General features: G+C 38.1%; 1 protein-coding gene across 4 annotated transcripts in view; it reads right to left on the bottom strand.

The window, feature by feature from the left end:
• Nucleotides 1-15,185, bottom strand: part of FBN1 (fibrillin 1) — a 336,957-nt gene that overhangs the window by 124,212 nt on the left and 197,560 nt on the right. For all 4 annotated transcript variants that reach the window (XM_055279034.2, XM_055279039.2, XM_055279035.2 and 1 more), the window contains 2 exons: nucleotides 3,955-4,152; nucleotides 424-549 (listed from right to left, as the gene is read on the bottom strand). In XM_055279034.2, the coding sequence (XP_055135009.2) occupies nucleotides 424-549; nucleotides 3,955-4,152 (324 nt within the window). The remainder of the gene's footprint in view (nucleotides 1-423; nucleotides 550-3,954; nucleotides 4,153-15,185) is intronic.

The following is a 15,185-nucleotide window of genomic DNA, read 5'->3' as shown; positions in this document are numbered from 1 at the left end:
ATCTGCCTCCCCACACACAAAATCAAACATACCTTTTAACTAGAAAAACTTCAGAAGATATATTATTCTGAATGATATCTAATGACCAAATTTAAATTCATGTCTCTAGAACTATGCAAAAACATGTGTCTTGAACATTTTAAACCAAACGTTGGTTCAAAAATATTTCATGTTTTTAATATTTAATTTGATTCAGATGGACCTCTTGTTTTGGGTCTATAAAAGTGGAAAAAGCTACAGGGTTTTTCTGGTCCAATAGCACAAAGGCATATTATTACTGTTACAAATATTATATTTACACATTCACAGGGATGACAAAGACAGAAGGATTTAGGAATAATTTGCAAACAAGCTTGTTTCTAATGTTGAGTTTTGCCTGCCCCCACTACACCCCCCACAACTGCAAAGCATAAGATTTCTTACCTTCACATTTTTGTGACACTTCATTAAATTTGTGTCCAGCAGGGCATTTACACTCAAAAGACCCAACAGTATTAATGCAATTTCCTCCCTGACAGAGCCCGGGGATGGCCTGGCATTCATCCACATCTGTCAGATTACAGAAGACAGAAAGAAAAAAAAAACTCATATAAAATTCATTGCAGAATAAAATGTGATAATTTGTCCACAATTATGTTACCATATTTATATCGGTGAGTTATTTGTCCATCACAATATTTGGAATATGATTAGAGAAACTGTTTCCCACAATTGCATTATGTAAAATACATCGTTTGATTAATAATGTTCCATAAGAAGTCACAAGCATTTTTTGTTTTCTCACCTTCCATGTTTCCTAGTGGAGAGGAGAGTGTATTAACTTTTGCGAGTTTTAGCACATATGCAGCAAAGTAGAAAGATACGTTTAAAAGGCCATTATTCATGGCCTCATTTTTATCTCCAGATTGGTAGTAATAATAAGAGTTATTCAAAAAATCTTGCAAATCAAAATGCAATATATTTCTACAATGAAACTACCTTTAAGAGTTGTACTGAGTGATTTAGTTGAAACGGAATTTATTGAAGGTCACTCAGACTACACGAGACAGCTAATGTTTTTGTGCAAATGAAGTGGAAATGTTCACTTCACATTCTGGAGAAGTGCCTTGCACAGTAAAAATGAAACAACTCAGAAAATTAGGCCAAGAAGTGAGAGAGATTGTTAGGTGAGTGAGTGCATAGTTGCAGCTGCAGACTTACCTTGCTGGCACAGTGGCCGCCAGAAGGCAGCTTTGTAAATGTCAGTGAGATCATGTCTTTCCCCAGCTCAACGTGCAAGTGTATACTACGTCCTGGGGAGTTCTACATGACTTCTCTGCTCTTTTACCCATTTTCCACCCTCCTATCTCTCCCACCACACTGGATTCCTCAAATATGCCAAGGATGCACCTGCCACAGAGCTCTGTAATGGCTGCCCTTCTGCCCGGAATATTCTTCCTCCAGAGAGCTGCATGGCCCGTGACGTCTCATCCTCCAGGTCTGTGCTCCAATGCCACTTTAGCCACGAGCCCTTCCCTTGACAGCCCAACGGCAACACCTGGCTCCTGGCTCTAATCATCCTTCCTTCCCTGTTTATTTTTTTCCACAGGACTAACCACCCACTGACCTAATACATGCCTGTTTGCTTTATTTAATAAATTGAATGTCTTCAATATAAGCTTCCAGAAAGCAGGGACTTTGTCTATTTTCTTCACTGTTGTATAACCAGCACCTAAGGGCTAACTTGGGTTCTTATGTGTAAGCCCAAATATTAACCTTCCAGGAGCAAAATTAATCATCTCGGGCTCACTACTTCTGTTATAAAGATTATAAAAGTACATGTACATTCTCTCCATCTCTTTGTTCATAACAGAAAAGTCTGATTTAATAAAGAATCCCCAAGTAAACAGTCTAATGTATTCTTTTTGAAACCTGGAAGCCTAATGTGCTCTTTAGTTTCACTCTTCATTGAGTAAAGCAAAAAAGTGATTGCTGTTTATAAGATCTCAACCTGTGTTCTTGAGAAAAGTCAGCATGCAGTAAAAGGGATATTAAAGAAACAACAATTTAGTTTATTATAAAAGTATCACTTACTGTTTTAAATGAAATATCTTAACCCACACATACATGATTATACGTGGAAAATCATTAGATTATGTTTTCTGGCCAATTTCAGTTTTGTCTTAGACCAGAATTTTCCATTCTCTTGATGTGTTGAATGTATTTTTTAAAATGTTTTTGAAAATCAAGATTTTTACATATAGGCAGAACTAGCTGTCTCGTTGATCATGATTTTTGGCCAACAGAAAATATAGACAAGGCAATTCTCCACTGGCTGTATACTCCACGTCTGAAGACAGAATAAGCTCCTTTATGAACCCATTTGCCCACAGCCCCTCACATCTGACCCAAGGACTGGAAACACCGGCAAGGAGTGAGAGCCACAACCTGGTGGCAGAATCTCTTAGAAACAACAACAACAACAACAACAACCAAACATGAAGAATTTCACTCTCAAAATGGCAATATAACTGCCATTGTGATTCAATGGGTTTTCAAAACTTTTCTTATAAAAAACCTTTTTTTTTTTTTTTCTTGGATGTTGAATAGCAGAGTTAGAAAGAAACAGGAAGCAAATACTGGAAAGATCCAGATTTACGAAACGAATAGCAAAGCTAAAGAGAAGGCAGTTCATTCTCCCCAGCCCCCAATTCCATTAGCACCCTAACCTCTGACAACGGCTCATTGACGGGCAGCTGAGGCACTTAAAAGTCTAGCTCTCTGGTCACTGTCAACGAGTTCATGGGTATTAGCTAACTTTGTAATCCCAAGACCAACAAATTCTTCAAAACTCACTGGGACTTTCTAAAAATGGGAAAAATAAGAAAGCACCAAAAAACAAGTAAACTTTCAATTTTATAAAATACTACAATCCATCCCTTGATAATTCTAGACTTTCAAGGTGACTTATTTCTTCTCCTGACATTCAGAGGGATACATTTAAGGGCATCCAAAGGAGCTGTATGTTGTACATGGGAGCTGAAGGCCAGGAATGACAATATCAGGAGTGGAATTTATTGAAGTAGAATGTAATGGAGACCCACAAAACTGTGCAACTAAGCTCAAGTTCTGTTTTATTGCACATTACCCTTAGAATTAACATATAAAACAAAGCCAAAGTATTATCTATTTGCCTCAGAAAAGCATATCCTGAATTTTCTGAAAATATTGCAACTTGCTATAAAAAGTCCTGAGGCTGTCTAAAGGAAACAGATATAGCCTGAGAGTTTTCAATCCCATCAGTTTAGCGTGGAGCTGCCTCTGTTCACTTCCTCCTGTTTCCTGCCAGACATCCAGACAATAAAAGAATTTGTACAGCTGGAAGAACAGGAGTAAAAGCCAAAAACAGAGTAAGGGCTTCTCCGGGAGGCAGGAGAAGCAGCTAGCAGGCGACATCTGGGGATATTTAAAACTGTGAAACAAATCCTAACTTACTTCGGACTTGTAAAAAAATGCATAATGTAGCATGCAAAACGTCGAGAGAAACAATTTTCTTCAGGTCAATTAAGCACAACCCATGAGAGAGAGGAACTCTAACAGTTTCAAATGAAGAAAAAAAAATTAAGAAAATCATAAACTACCTTGTTCACAAACCTTGCTTTGTGTTTCTACACAGCATTGCCATAATGCACAGCATTGCTGTAAACAGAATCACACCACCCCTGGAGTCAGAGGTACATACAAACACCTCTGGGGTCAGAAAGGGGGAATGGTTGGCAAGAAAACATTCAGTAAGACTTCAGCTGCTCTCGAGAGAGCCACGTTCCTAATGCCTTAGTTGGATATCATGCAGTCAGCGAAATTGTGAAGTTATGTAGCTGACACTACTTTTCCATTCTCTTCAACTTCATTGGAGAATGGCTCTCCAGAGCAAATAAGATTAATCCATTAATAATTCCATCAGCCCGGGTTTACCTTGACAAGCTCCCGTGCGGATATTTGGAATGAAGCCACGGCGGCAGGGGTGAGGCTGGGCAGGACACATCTCACAGGGGTGGCCCCAGGCTCGGCCGACTGTGGCACAGCAGAGCGTTTTTGTGCAGACAATCCCGCTGAGTTGTCCCTGGCACATCTGGTTGCTGATCACAGTAAAACATGGGCCTGTCCTGTAATCTGAAAATAAAGAATAAAAATCTGATGAAAATCCAGAAAAGCCGGAACCATCATGCAGAGGAACAGCTGTGCTCCATCTTGCTTGACTCCAAATTGAGAAATGAATTTCAGGGACAGAATCATGCATCACTGCCTCTGTGTAAGGCCTTGGATGGACCATCCTACTTCTGAAACCGATTTCCTAACCTACAAAATAGGGATGAAAACATCAGTTCTTATCCACTTTGAAAACGGCATTGTGAGGATCAGACAAGCTAATGGAAAACTCTTTGCAACTGTGAATTCCTGTACAAATGTAACATGGTAATATTATTATCCACTCATTACTTAAGAAAATATATCAGTGCCTGCACTGAATCAGCTCCTATGCCCGATACATATGCTTCAGTGACTAAAAGAGGCCAAATCCCTGACCTCACAGAGCTTCCAGTCTATTGTTATTTAGGGCTGAGAAAGCAAAGAATTTTGAAGCTTGCAGTGAGGCAAGTCATGGCACCTTCTTCCAGGGAGTTCCTTCAATAAAAGAAATGGTTAACTGTTTCTTTTGAGTTGGGGTCATCTTATTTCAAATACAAAACAAGCAAACCAACAAACAAGGATTTAAAATTTTGCCCATGCAAAACACGTTAGGTTTTAATATAAAGAGTGAGGACACTGAAATCATTGTAACCCCTAGGCAAAAGGACCATCTTAAAGCAAAACAGGGATAAGCTAAGTCCACAAGAGAATTTCCAATCAGAGCAGTCTACCACCAGTTATAAGATCTGCCTCTTTTTTTTTTTTTTTTTTCCTACAGAGAGAGAGAGCCAACAACGAATAAGAAAGATAAAGACGTAGTGAGCACAGACGACCAAAGCCAGGTTGTCCTCACAGGTGTCCCCTTGTGAGAGAAATCAGGGCCATAATATCCATTCCTGTGGTTCTACAATGACCTTGACAGACAAGGGAGGCTGGGCTGGGGTGGGACTCATGGGCTTCTATCCACAAACCAACATTTGCATGCTTCCAGGTCATTTTCAGAAGTGTTTAGGTGCAGTGATTCCTGTGAGTCTAAAAATGGACTCAATGACCCCAGTAAGTTCCTTTCACCTGTGAATGCAACAGTTTTATGAAAATCACTGGCTGTGCTAATGAAACTACTGGGATGCTTTCATTATTTTCTTTTTTTTTTTTTGAGACGGAGTCTTGCTCTGTCGCCCAGGCTGGAGTGCAGTGGCGCAATCTCGGCTCACTGCAAGCTCCGCCTCCCGGGTTCACGCCATTCTCCTGCCTCAGCCTCCCGAGCAGCTGGGACTACAGGCACCCGCCACCACGCCTGGCTAATTTTTTTTGTATTTTTAGTAGAGACGGGGTTTCCCCATGTTCGCCAGGATGGTCTCAATCTCCTGACCTCGTGATCCCCCCACCTCGGCCTCCCAAAGTGCTGGGATTACAGGCGTGAGCCACTGCGCCCGGCCTCATTATTTTCTTCTTTCTTTAAGTAGCTCATAGGACATGGCAGACATGCTATTTACTAAGGAAAAAAAGGACAACTTTTCATTACAGTACCAGCAAGAGTGAACATTCTGGATCGTAACAATGTTTTGGCATTAGCTGAATCTTATCTGCTGGCATCCCTCTATCCTGTGTGTTCTCTCTTGCTTTCTTTTTCTTGCATCTCCACTCCAACCCCTCCCTTGGAATTTCAACTCCATCTGCTCCCCATCACTACGTGCTCTTCCTCCCTCTCCTCTGCTATCTGCAATGAACCACCTCTGTTCAATGGTGTTGCAGAAACAGCACTGCTCTGATGCCCATGCTGTAAGATCAACCTTCTAAAGAATTCCAAAAACAAAACTCCATGCCAGTCATATATATAAAGAAGACTACCATATCCAAGCTATGGCAGCACTGGAGAGACAGACAGGATGGTCCAAATGCCGAGTCGCCAGCTCCCCAGCTCCCTCCCTCCATGCCAGTGTTATGTCCCACTCACAGGATGCAAGATAATTTTAGATTTTAGTAGTCATATATTAATTTTAATGTGTATTATGAAACAGCATAAATATATCAGACTCATGATTTCACAGTTATGTCTGCTATGAGGATGATGAATTGAAAAACCTTTTAATTCAATTTTTTAAAAATATTAAATACTAGTACAGGTGATATGCAAACAGGTCAAAAATCGTGTGAGTGATATCTACATGCAACCAGACTCACCATTCCAAAAGACAAGCGTGAGACCTCTGTGTCCCTCTTCTCTGCATGATATAGCCCCACTCACCTTTCCAGCCCTTTCTCCTGACTTTCTCTGTTTATCATTTGTCTTTTTTTTAAATTTGTTTATGCATTTCTTACTCTACTGTTTTTTTAGTTTTATATAGTCAAGCTCTGGGTATATTTTCATATTTTACATTGTATGCCAGATTTATTCAAAACCTGCTATCTTCTTCCACAGATACTGAATTCAAACAAAAATATAAACAAATATTAAATACTGAGCTGTTGAATAAATCTCAACCCTCATTTCGTTCTTTCGATGAAGAAAAGGTCACTCAGCACTGCAGTAATTTGTAACAAAATCTCTTTAAAATGCAGGAACTATGTGGACAAAGTGAAATACCAAAGTCATCTTTATTTTTTTGGCTCAATTCTCCCAAACAATACCTATAGGGATTTAATAAATACATCTTTGCTGTTTGGTCTTTCCTTTCTATTTCAATATTTTATTATGCATTTTAATTCAAAAGTAATTACTTTAGACAATTGAGAAAAGGCAGTAGCATATAAACAAATGTAATTACACCTAAAGAAACCCTTGATAACATATTGATTATATTATCATACATAAGGTTTTGTGTGTATGCATGTGTGTGTTTTATTTTTTTAATCATAAAATAAGGATTATACTAAAAATATACTTTTGAATCTTGCTGGATTTTCTTCACTTAACATTGCAAAGCTTTTTCCCATGTAATAAATGCTATTCTACAATATGATTTTAATTGCTGCATAATTTTCCATCAAGTTATAACAGAATGTGTTCAGTAATTTTCTTGCTGTCTATCATTTAAATTGCCTCTAATTCTTCATTATTACACATAGCATTCAGTGTACATTACAATGAATCCTTTTTAGGATAAAAACAGTCATCAAGATTTTTATGACTATATATATCCTACATCTGAGACTAGAAAGATCACAGCAGTGTAATTTTTTATTTAAAAAATAAATAAAACTTTCTATGTTAGGTAACAAGAAAGAGAATTTAGGCTTGTTTCTTTCTGTTAATTTACTGAGACAAGTGCAAATGCTTTAATCAAACAGATTCAGGTTAGCTTGCCACATTCAATCCTTTTTAAAAAGCATAATGCAACATGAATTTTAATTTATAAACCTCTCTTCAACACTGCTGGGATTTGTTTTTCCACCTCCTCTTGCCAAGATACTCTATGGAATTATCTTATATATGAGGATTGCCAAGGCTCAGGATAGATACAAATATGGTGTTTTGTGAGTGACACCAGCAAAATCCAGACACTCTACAAAACGCTAACACAAATCTGATTCAGTTCTGTCTGCCACTGATTCACAACTTCTGATGTGAATTTCTCATTGGAAGATCTTCATTAAAAAAAAAAAACCCTTAAGACTTTTCCAGGGTCAATAACGTATTATTCTTATTTCAATACGAAATACATAGAATTGAGATGGTAGTTGTTAATTCTGACAATCTGTATTAGGCATCCCAGCAGTCCACAGAGCCCACTTAATTTATTAAGTATACTATATATATGGCGAATACTTTATGTAGAATAGAATCTATGGACTTAGTACATTTCTGTGCTAGATACTTACCACTATAGACAAAGTTATTCTGGAAACAAATTCGAACTGGCTTATTTTACAGTACAGATTAGCAAGTGGATATAAATGTATTTGTAGATCCATATTTTAAACAAAAATTGCTGATTGCAGAGGGAGAGGCATAATCTGGATGAAATAAAATTGGATCTAAAAATGTCTTGGAAGGTAAATGATGTATTAACATGGTTTTCAAATGTCACTCCGATTTGGCGGCATGTGCTTTTCGTCCTGTACTTCATTTAGATTGCCAAGGTTATGCTGTTTTTAGTCCAATACTCCAACCGCAGAAAGAAATCTGCCCACACTCCCAATTCCTTACTAATAATCCAATTATTTACAATTATTCCCATAGCACTTACATGATATTAAGCTAAATTTACATACTCTTTTTTTTTTTTTCAGATAGTCTCAGCATTAGACAGGGAGTGTGCTTAACTCAAAGCTTGTGTAACGTCTGACTCATTCCTGGCTTCAGTGTAAATCATTATTCCTAATGCAACTAAAATATAGTATTAGAAATGCTTTCTATTTGCAAATTGCTCTACAATCACTTCCTTATAAGACCTTCATGAACTAGGGCAACAGGCCAAGTCTTTCCAAAATTAAAGTGCGATTCTAATTGTTTTTAACTGGCTTACTCCAGTGTGGCTGGTTCATGGGAAATTCTGCATCTCCATGTTCCCATTCTGAGTGGTTAGCTCAAGGACTGCTCTCCAGTCCCGTTAGATTTGGCCTCAAGGCTTGGGCTCTGACCAACATGTGTCTGCAGCCTCTGATCCTCAGCTCATGCCCAGCTCTGCAGCTCAGAATGCTGTGGTCTACAGCATTATTTCACTTTCAATTGTAATCAGACTTCACCCTGAAGCAAATGCATCGTTTACAGGGAAAGAATATTCTGTGGTACAATGAATTCTTGTCCCTCCTGCCCAGTCACTAAACCACAAACTGCAGGGAAGGCACAAGGATATAATTTTGGGCACTAGGCTCCAATTATTTTAAATCCTTCTTTTCATAAAAATGACAAACAAAAGAATGAGATATCAATTTATCCATGACATAGAGGGTCACAGCACACTTATTTCTCCCAGGTAGGTTGGCCTGGGGAACATTAGGCTCCTAATGTGTGGAATTTCAATACAACTTTCTGAGGAAGGAGTTCAGAGAACTTTTAGTCTAAGGAAAATTAAAGTTAAGAAGTTCCATTATCATAATCAGCCTCCTAACTGCTGTTACTTCTTCTTACTGCAATCATTCTTAACCTTAGGACATAACAGAATCACTTGGGGGAGCTTTTGCAAAATGCTGATGCCTGGGTCCCACCCTGTCCTCCCGCAGTTTTCCCCATGGAACCCGATTCAGTAGATGTGGCATGGGGCTCAGGCATATACGTCTTGCAAAAGCTCCCCAAGATGATTTTTTTTGCCCTCTAGGAATCTGAGGGGTGTGTGTGTCTGTGTGTGTGTGTGTGTGTGTGTGTGTGTGTATTTTTTTTCTTTCTCTCTTTCTCTTTTCCTTTAATGAAGAGTGCTCGTGTGCCATGATTAACTGGAGATGTCTGCAAGATAAAAACTACTTATCTGAAAGTCTAACTTTAGAAACATAAGACAGTCCATAAACTGGCATCACTACCACTCAACATGACCCAGTATTTCTCAGCTAGGACTGACATCCTAATCATGGCAAAATACCATTCATTTCCACAGTGCTGCACTGATTATGAGGCACTTTATTATGTTCTTTACTAATTATATTATAGTTAATTATACTCATCAAAGCAAACAACAAAGTCAAAATTTAGGAAGGTTGATCATCCACTACTGCAGTGTCCTAATAGTTAATAGAATTCCCATTTCCAGTCTCTTTCCTTCTAGTTTTACAAAGCACACTGATATACATGATCTCATGCTGCTGTCAGGAACTCTCACATCCAACCCCTACCCACTGCTGCAGCTTGTATCTGAGTGGAATTCCAGGGGGATTCTCCAATTGGGGCCCAAATACAAGGCCTATTTAGCATCAGTAACACCAAAAGTCAACTCTTAATTTATTCCAGAATTGCACTATCACAGACACCATTTGAAATCCTTCCGGGACTCCTGATTTTATAAAATATAAAGTAGTGCACATTACCTATGAAGTTTCTTGTCAAAAAGTGTCAAGGCTTAATCTAATCAAACTTCCACACCAAACTTCTAGCTGAAAGGGAATATAGGGATAGAGGAACAAGGTAAATTACACCACAAGGAAGCAACCAGAAAACTCAGAACATGTGATATTTTCCAAGGCAATTGTCCAGAACTTTTCCAAAAGCAAATGACTTTCTCTTCACCAAAAGAAGTACAGAGATTATTTTAGATTAAAAATCATAATAATCAAAACTCAAGTGGATACTGTTTCTAAAAGAGACAATTTCAGAAATCTTATGTGGACTACATACTACATGACATTGCAGAATTGTTTTTCTAGGTGTGATAATGGTATTGGGGTTACATACAAGAATGTCCTTAGTGCTTAGAGGTGACGTCTCATGATGTATGCAACTTAACTTTCAAATAATTCAGCAACGTAAATAAATAACAAATACATATTTTAATATATATTTTATATATTCTATATACACATATATACATACATATGTGTACATACACATAGAGAGCTATTATGTGTATAAAAGTGGGAACAATTACTCAATATAAGTGGAAAGTATATGTATATACTTTATATTATTCCTTTAACTGTAATGTAAGTTTGACATTTTTTATAATAAAATTTCAGGGGAAAGAAATTCCTTTCAGGCCTACTTTTACTATGCAATGTTGCTTCCCCCATCTTATTCAAGCTACATGGCATTTTTAAAATGACACAATAAGGTTTGAATATACTTTCCAATCCATGCATTTATATAAAATACTGCACACAAGATTACCTATTTAACATGGTCTATACAGTGTTATTAAAAGAATACGACCTTTTGGCAAAATTTACTAAACTATATTATGCAAAATGTTTATCTTTAAGAAACTGCATCTGAGGTATGGCTTAATTGTAACTAAATGTTTTTAAAAAGCACTTTAGAAATAAACCATATAGGAAAAAAACAAAACTATTTCTACATTAGTATTTTCCCTGATTTGATTTTCTTTATTCCATAAATGAAAAGTATTACCACTATGACTTAAATGTAAATATCATTCAAAACTGCAGAAACAAGGTGACTTGTTGTACACCTTTTAATCTAACATGCAGACTAAGCAATTCACCAAAATCCAGGCCATAGTTCTGTGGGACCCAATTATGTGTGGCAGCAATTCAACTACAGCAAATTGTTACCACATTTTATTCTGTTCCATGATGAAGAAAACAGTAAGAAGTCTTGTTCAGAGTAAAAGAATATCTCATTTTGAAATAATCATTTACCTGATATTATTTGTTCCTTCACTATAAATCCTACAAGTCATTACTGACTTTCATCTTCCTGCAAAGTCATCTTTACTTTTACTAGAAAAAAAAAAAGGCTGGGGGAATCGGTAAAGTCAAATCATAGTTTGGGTGACATATTTACCATCAAGATAATAAAATCATACAGAATACTTTCATTCTTAACGGTCTGCAAATTCCACTTTAAAGAACCAGTTGGCTCTGATTCATTTCCTTTTAAAACAGCTTGTATGAAATGCCACGTTAAACCAAACACTGAAGTTTGACCACAGAGCATCAGCTATTAAATAGCAAGACAAAAACAATAATATTATATAACAATTTATTTGTTCTTTTATATTTTTTCAAAGCCATGAAGCATAAAATATTCTCTCCAATCCAAAAACAAGATTAATAGCCCAAGAGGAAAGTGTCTTATGATTAAATATAAAAATTGTCAGGGGCAACATATTCTTAAATTAACCTGTAGGTCATAAAAGTACCTTGTAATATTGTTTATTTTCCAAAAATAAGGTCCACAAAAGATGAATTAAGTTCATGAAGAATCCTAATAGAATGTTTTATCATTAAATAATTATTAGAAATGAGATTTTCAGTAGCAGGCCAATTTTAACATTGAACATTGTGTACATGGAGGGTAAAGGCCTATGTTTGTAAAGAGGCAATAAAAAATTGATATAAAATATCAATCGACTGCAGTGCACTAATATGAGGTACCCAGAGCAGTCAAATTCATAGACAGCAGTGCAATGATGGTTGCCAGGGATTTAGGGGAGGGAGGAATGGAGAGTTTTAGTTTGGGAACATGAAAAGGTTCTGGAGATGGATGGGGGTGACAAGGTGCACAACAATATGAATGTACTTAATGCCACCAAACGGTACACAAAGAAATGGTTAAAATGGTAAATTTTATCTTGTGTATGCTTTAACACAATAAAAAGAAAATTCTAGCTGGCATGGTGGCTCATGCCTATACTCCCAGCACTTTGGGAGGACGAGGCAGGTGGATCGCTTGAGCCCAGGAGTTCAAGACCAGCTTGGGCAACATGGCAAAACCCCATCTTTACAAAAAATACACAGAAATGTAGCTGGGTGTGATGGTAGGTGCCTGTACTCCCAGCTACTCAGGAGGCTGAGGTGTGAGGATCGCTTGCTGTAGTGAGCCATGATCACAGCACTGCTCTCAAGCCTGGGCAACAGAGTGACACCCTGAATCAAAAAAAAAAAAAAAAAAAGAAAGAAAGAAAGAAATTCCACAACCTAAAATTAAATTAAACACTTTGACTTCAATGCTTTACAGTTGTAAAGGCCTACACTTTACAATTGTAAAATAGAATCATGGGTTTCCTTATGCATTCGACAAATATTTATTGAGCCATGACTCTGTACCAGTGAATAGCACAGCATAAAACCTCTGTTCACATGGAGTTTGCAATCTTGTGGAGGAGGTAGTGAATAAATAGATCAACACATTAAAATAATTTTAGATTTGAGGTTGTAATTTAGCTACAAATGAAACAAGCATGCTGCTGTCATAGAGAATAACTGGGTACACCTACCTTGGTAAAGGTTATCAGAAAAGACTTCTTTGAGGAGGTGACATTTAAACTGAGGCCTAAAGGATGAGCACAAGCCAGCTGTGCAACATCTAAGTGCTTTCTAAGTATGGGAGACAGGAAGAACAGTGGCTCTGGGCTGGCAGATAGCCTGGCTTCTCTAGGATTAAAAGAAAGCTGCTGTGACCAGAGCTTTGAGTGCAAAGGGGAAGGAGCACGGCATGAGGTTGGATCCTTTGGCAGGGGCTGGATTATGCAGGACATCTCAGGGTACGATGAGGAGTCTGGATCTGACTCAAAGCTCAATAAAAAGCCACTGAAAACACATGTGTTATTTGAGAAGTGTGCTCCTTTAAGGGCTCAGGAGTGGAAATGGAAAGGCTTTCAGGGAGGCTACTGAAGGATTTGAGGTGAAAGTTGGCGAGAGTGGTGGCATAGAAAGGGTGGAAGGCCAGCAGGCAGGGGATGTCCTTGGGCCGAAGAACCAATAGCACGTGTGGATGGATCAGATGGAAGCGTGAGGGAAACCGAAAGGCTCCCGGGCTTCTGGCTTCCATCACTGAATAAATGGTCATTTGCTGAAATGAGGAAACTAGGGAAGATTAGGCTGTAAATACTAATAATCCGTTAACAAGTTCTTCCTATTTTCACAATAAGGTAACTGGTGTAGAACAGGTAACTTGAATTAGTGAGGTTGTCCCTAAATAAAATGATATTATCTGTAAATCTTAATGCTATCAAAATGAACAAAAACAAAACCTGTGTATAATGTAATTATACCCTGACTTGTGTGTTTTTGCTTTTTTAGAAATTTCTTTTCCTTCCCTTCCTTTTTGTGAGCAAGCATTTACTCCTATCATATTCAGACATTTATGTATAAACATTAGGGTTGAGATTCTTACTTCAAACACACTTGGTGAATTTTCACGGAAAACCGAGTATGAAGTACCCACGGCCCAGACCAACAATATGTGATGGAATCCTCGCGTGGTGGGTGGGAGTTCCTCCAGAGGAACTCCACTGCCCCTTTCGTAAATGACAGGGCATGGGAATCCAAGACCACTAGCGTTAGCTGCCAGCCCTGAGTTCATTCTACAGGAAATGGAGACACACCACATTCACATTCCATGATAGCATCAATTCTGAGAGATCTGGTGGAAAACTTAAAGCAGGGACAAAAGTTCAGCCATTATTAACCACAGCTGAGAAATGCCTCCTATAAATATGAACTTTCTGTAATATCAAGACAGATAAACGGCAGGGAGACGGTTTTGATACATTGGTTGGCAAATGTTATTTCTAGAATTGGCTTTTTATCAAATATCCATGTGCTAATAGATATGGGGTATATAGGTTGTTTATATATCTTCTCTCTTTCACACACACACACATACACACAGACACAGTCACAGAAGCATGCTAACATACTATCAAGGTGGCCCTCCTCTTCTCAGAACTTTTCTTTGGAAGAAAATGTCTGATGAATGAAAAATTCCTGAGACTGTTTCCAGCTCAGAGTCTGGCGCTGAACTCAGCTGAAGAAAGACGAGTTGGAAGAAAGTACAAACATTACTCAGAACACGTGAGCAAACCGTGCAAAAGACAGGCATGGGAGCTGAGGGGGTGGGAGAGGCAGCAGCACCAAAACCCGATTATGTAGATTTAATTCATCAACAAGAGAAGATTCCTGACAAAAATCAGTACGTGCTCAGATATCAAATACAACAGATGATCCGTATTCTTAGACACCAAAGACTAAGGCAGCATACCCTAGAACTGGGTTTTCATTGTTATTTTATGGTCGTCCATTTTTCAGACCTGCTAAGTGGAGTGAGAACACATCACTAATGGGACAATCACATGGGTTGGCAGCTCCACTGGAAACATACAGATTTCGATATTCTGGGCCACTGGTGAGTGACAACTGTTTTATGGCACAGACTAGCAATTATGCAAATATTCATCCTGCTCTTTGGAATTAATAGTTATTTCCCAGATACCCCAGGTACACATGATGTGAAGAGTTAAATCTTAATACTATCCTATGGGCAGATAGGCCACTCTAGTTCTAGCTAAGTGTTGCCCAGTGGAGCCAGTGGGAGAATGGTGTATGCCTTAGAAACTTCCATTCTACAGAACTAGAAAAAAGATTTAAAGTTGCTCCTGAGACTGTAAGGTCTACAACTATTA

The sequence above is a fragment of the Symphalangus syndactylus genome, chromosome 5 (assembly GCF_028878055.3).
Source record: "Symphalangus syndactylus isolate Jambi chromosome 5, NHGRI_mSymSyn1-v2.1_pri, whole genome shotgun sequence".
In the NCBI taxonomy this organism is placed as follows: domain Eukaryota; kingdom Metazoa; phylum Chordata; class Mammalia; order Primates; family Hylobatidae; genus Symphalangus; species Symphalangus syndactylus.
This window is presented reverse-complemented; position numbering and strand designations above follow the sequence as displayed.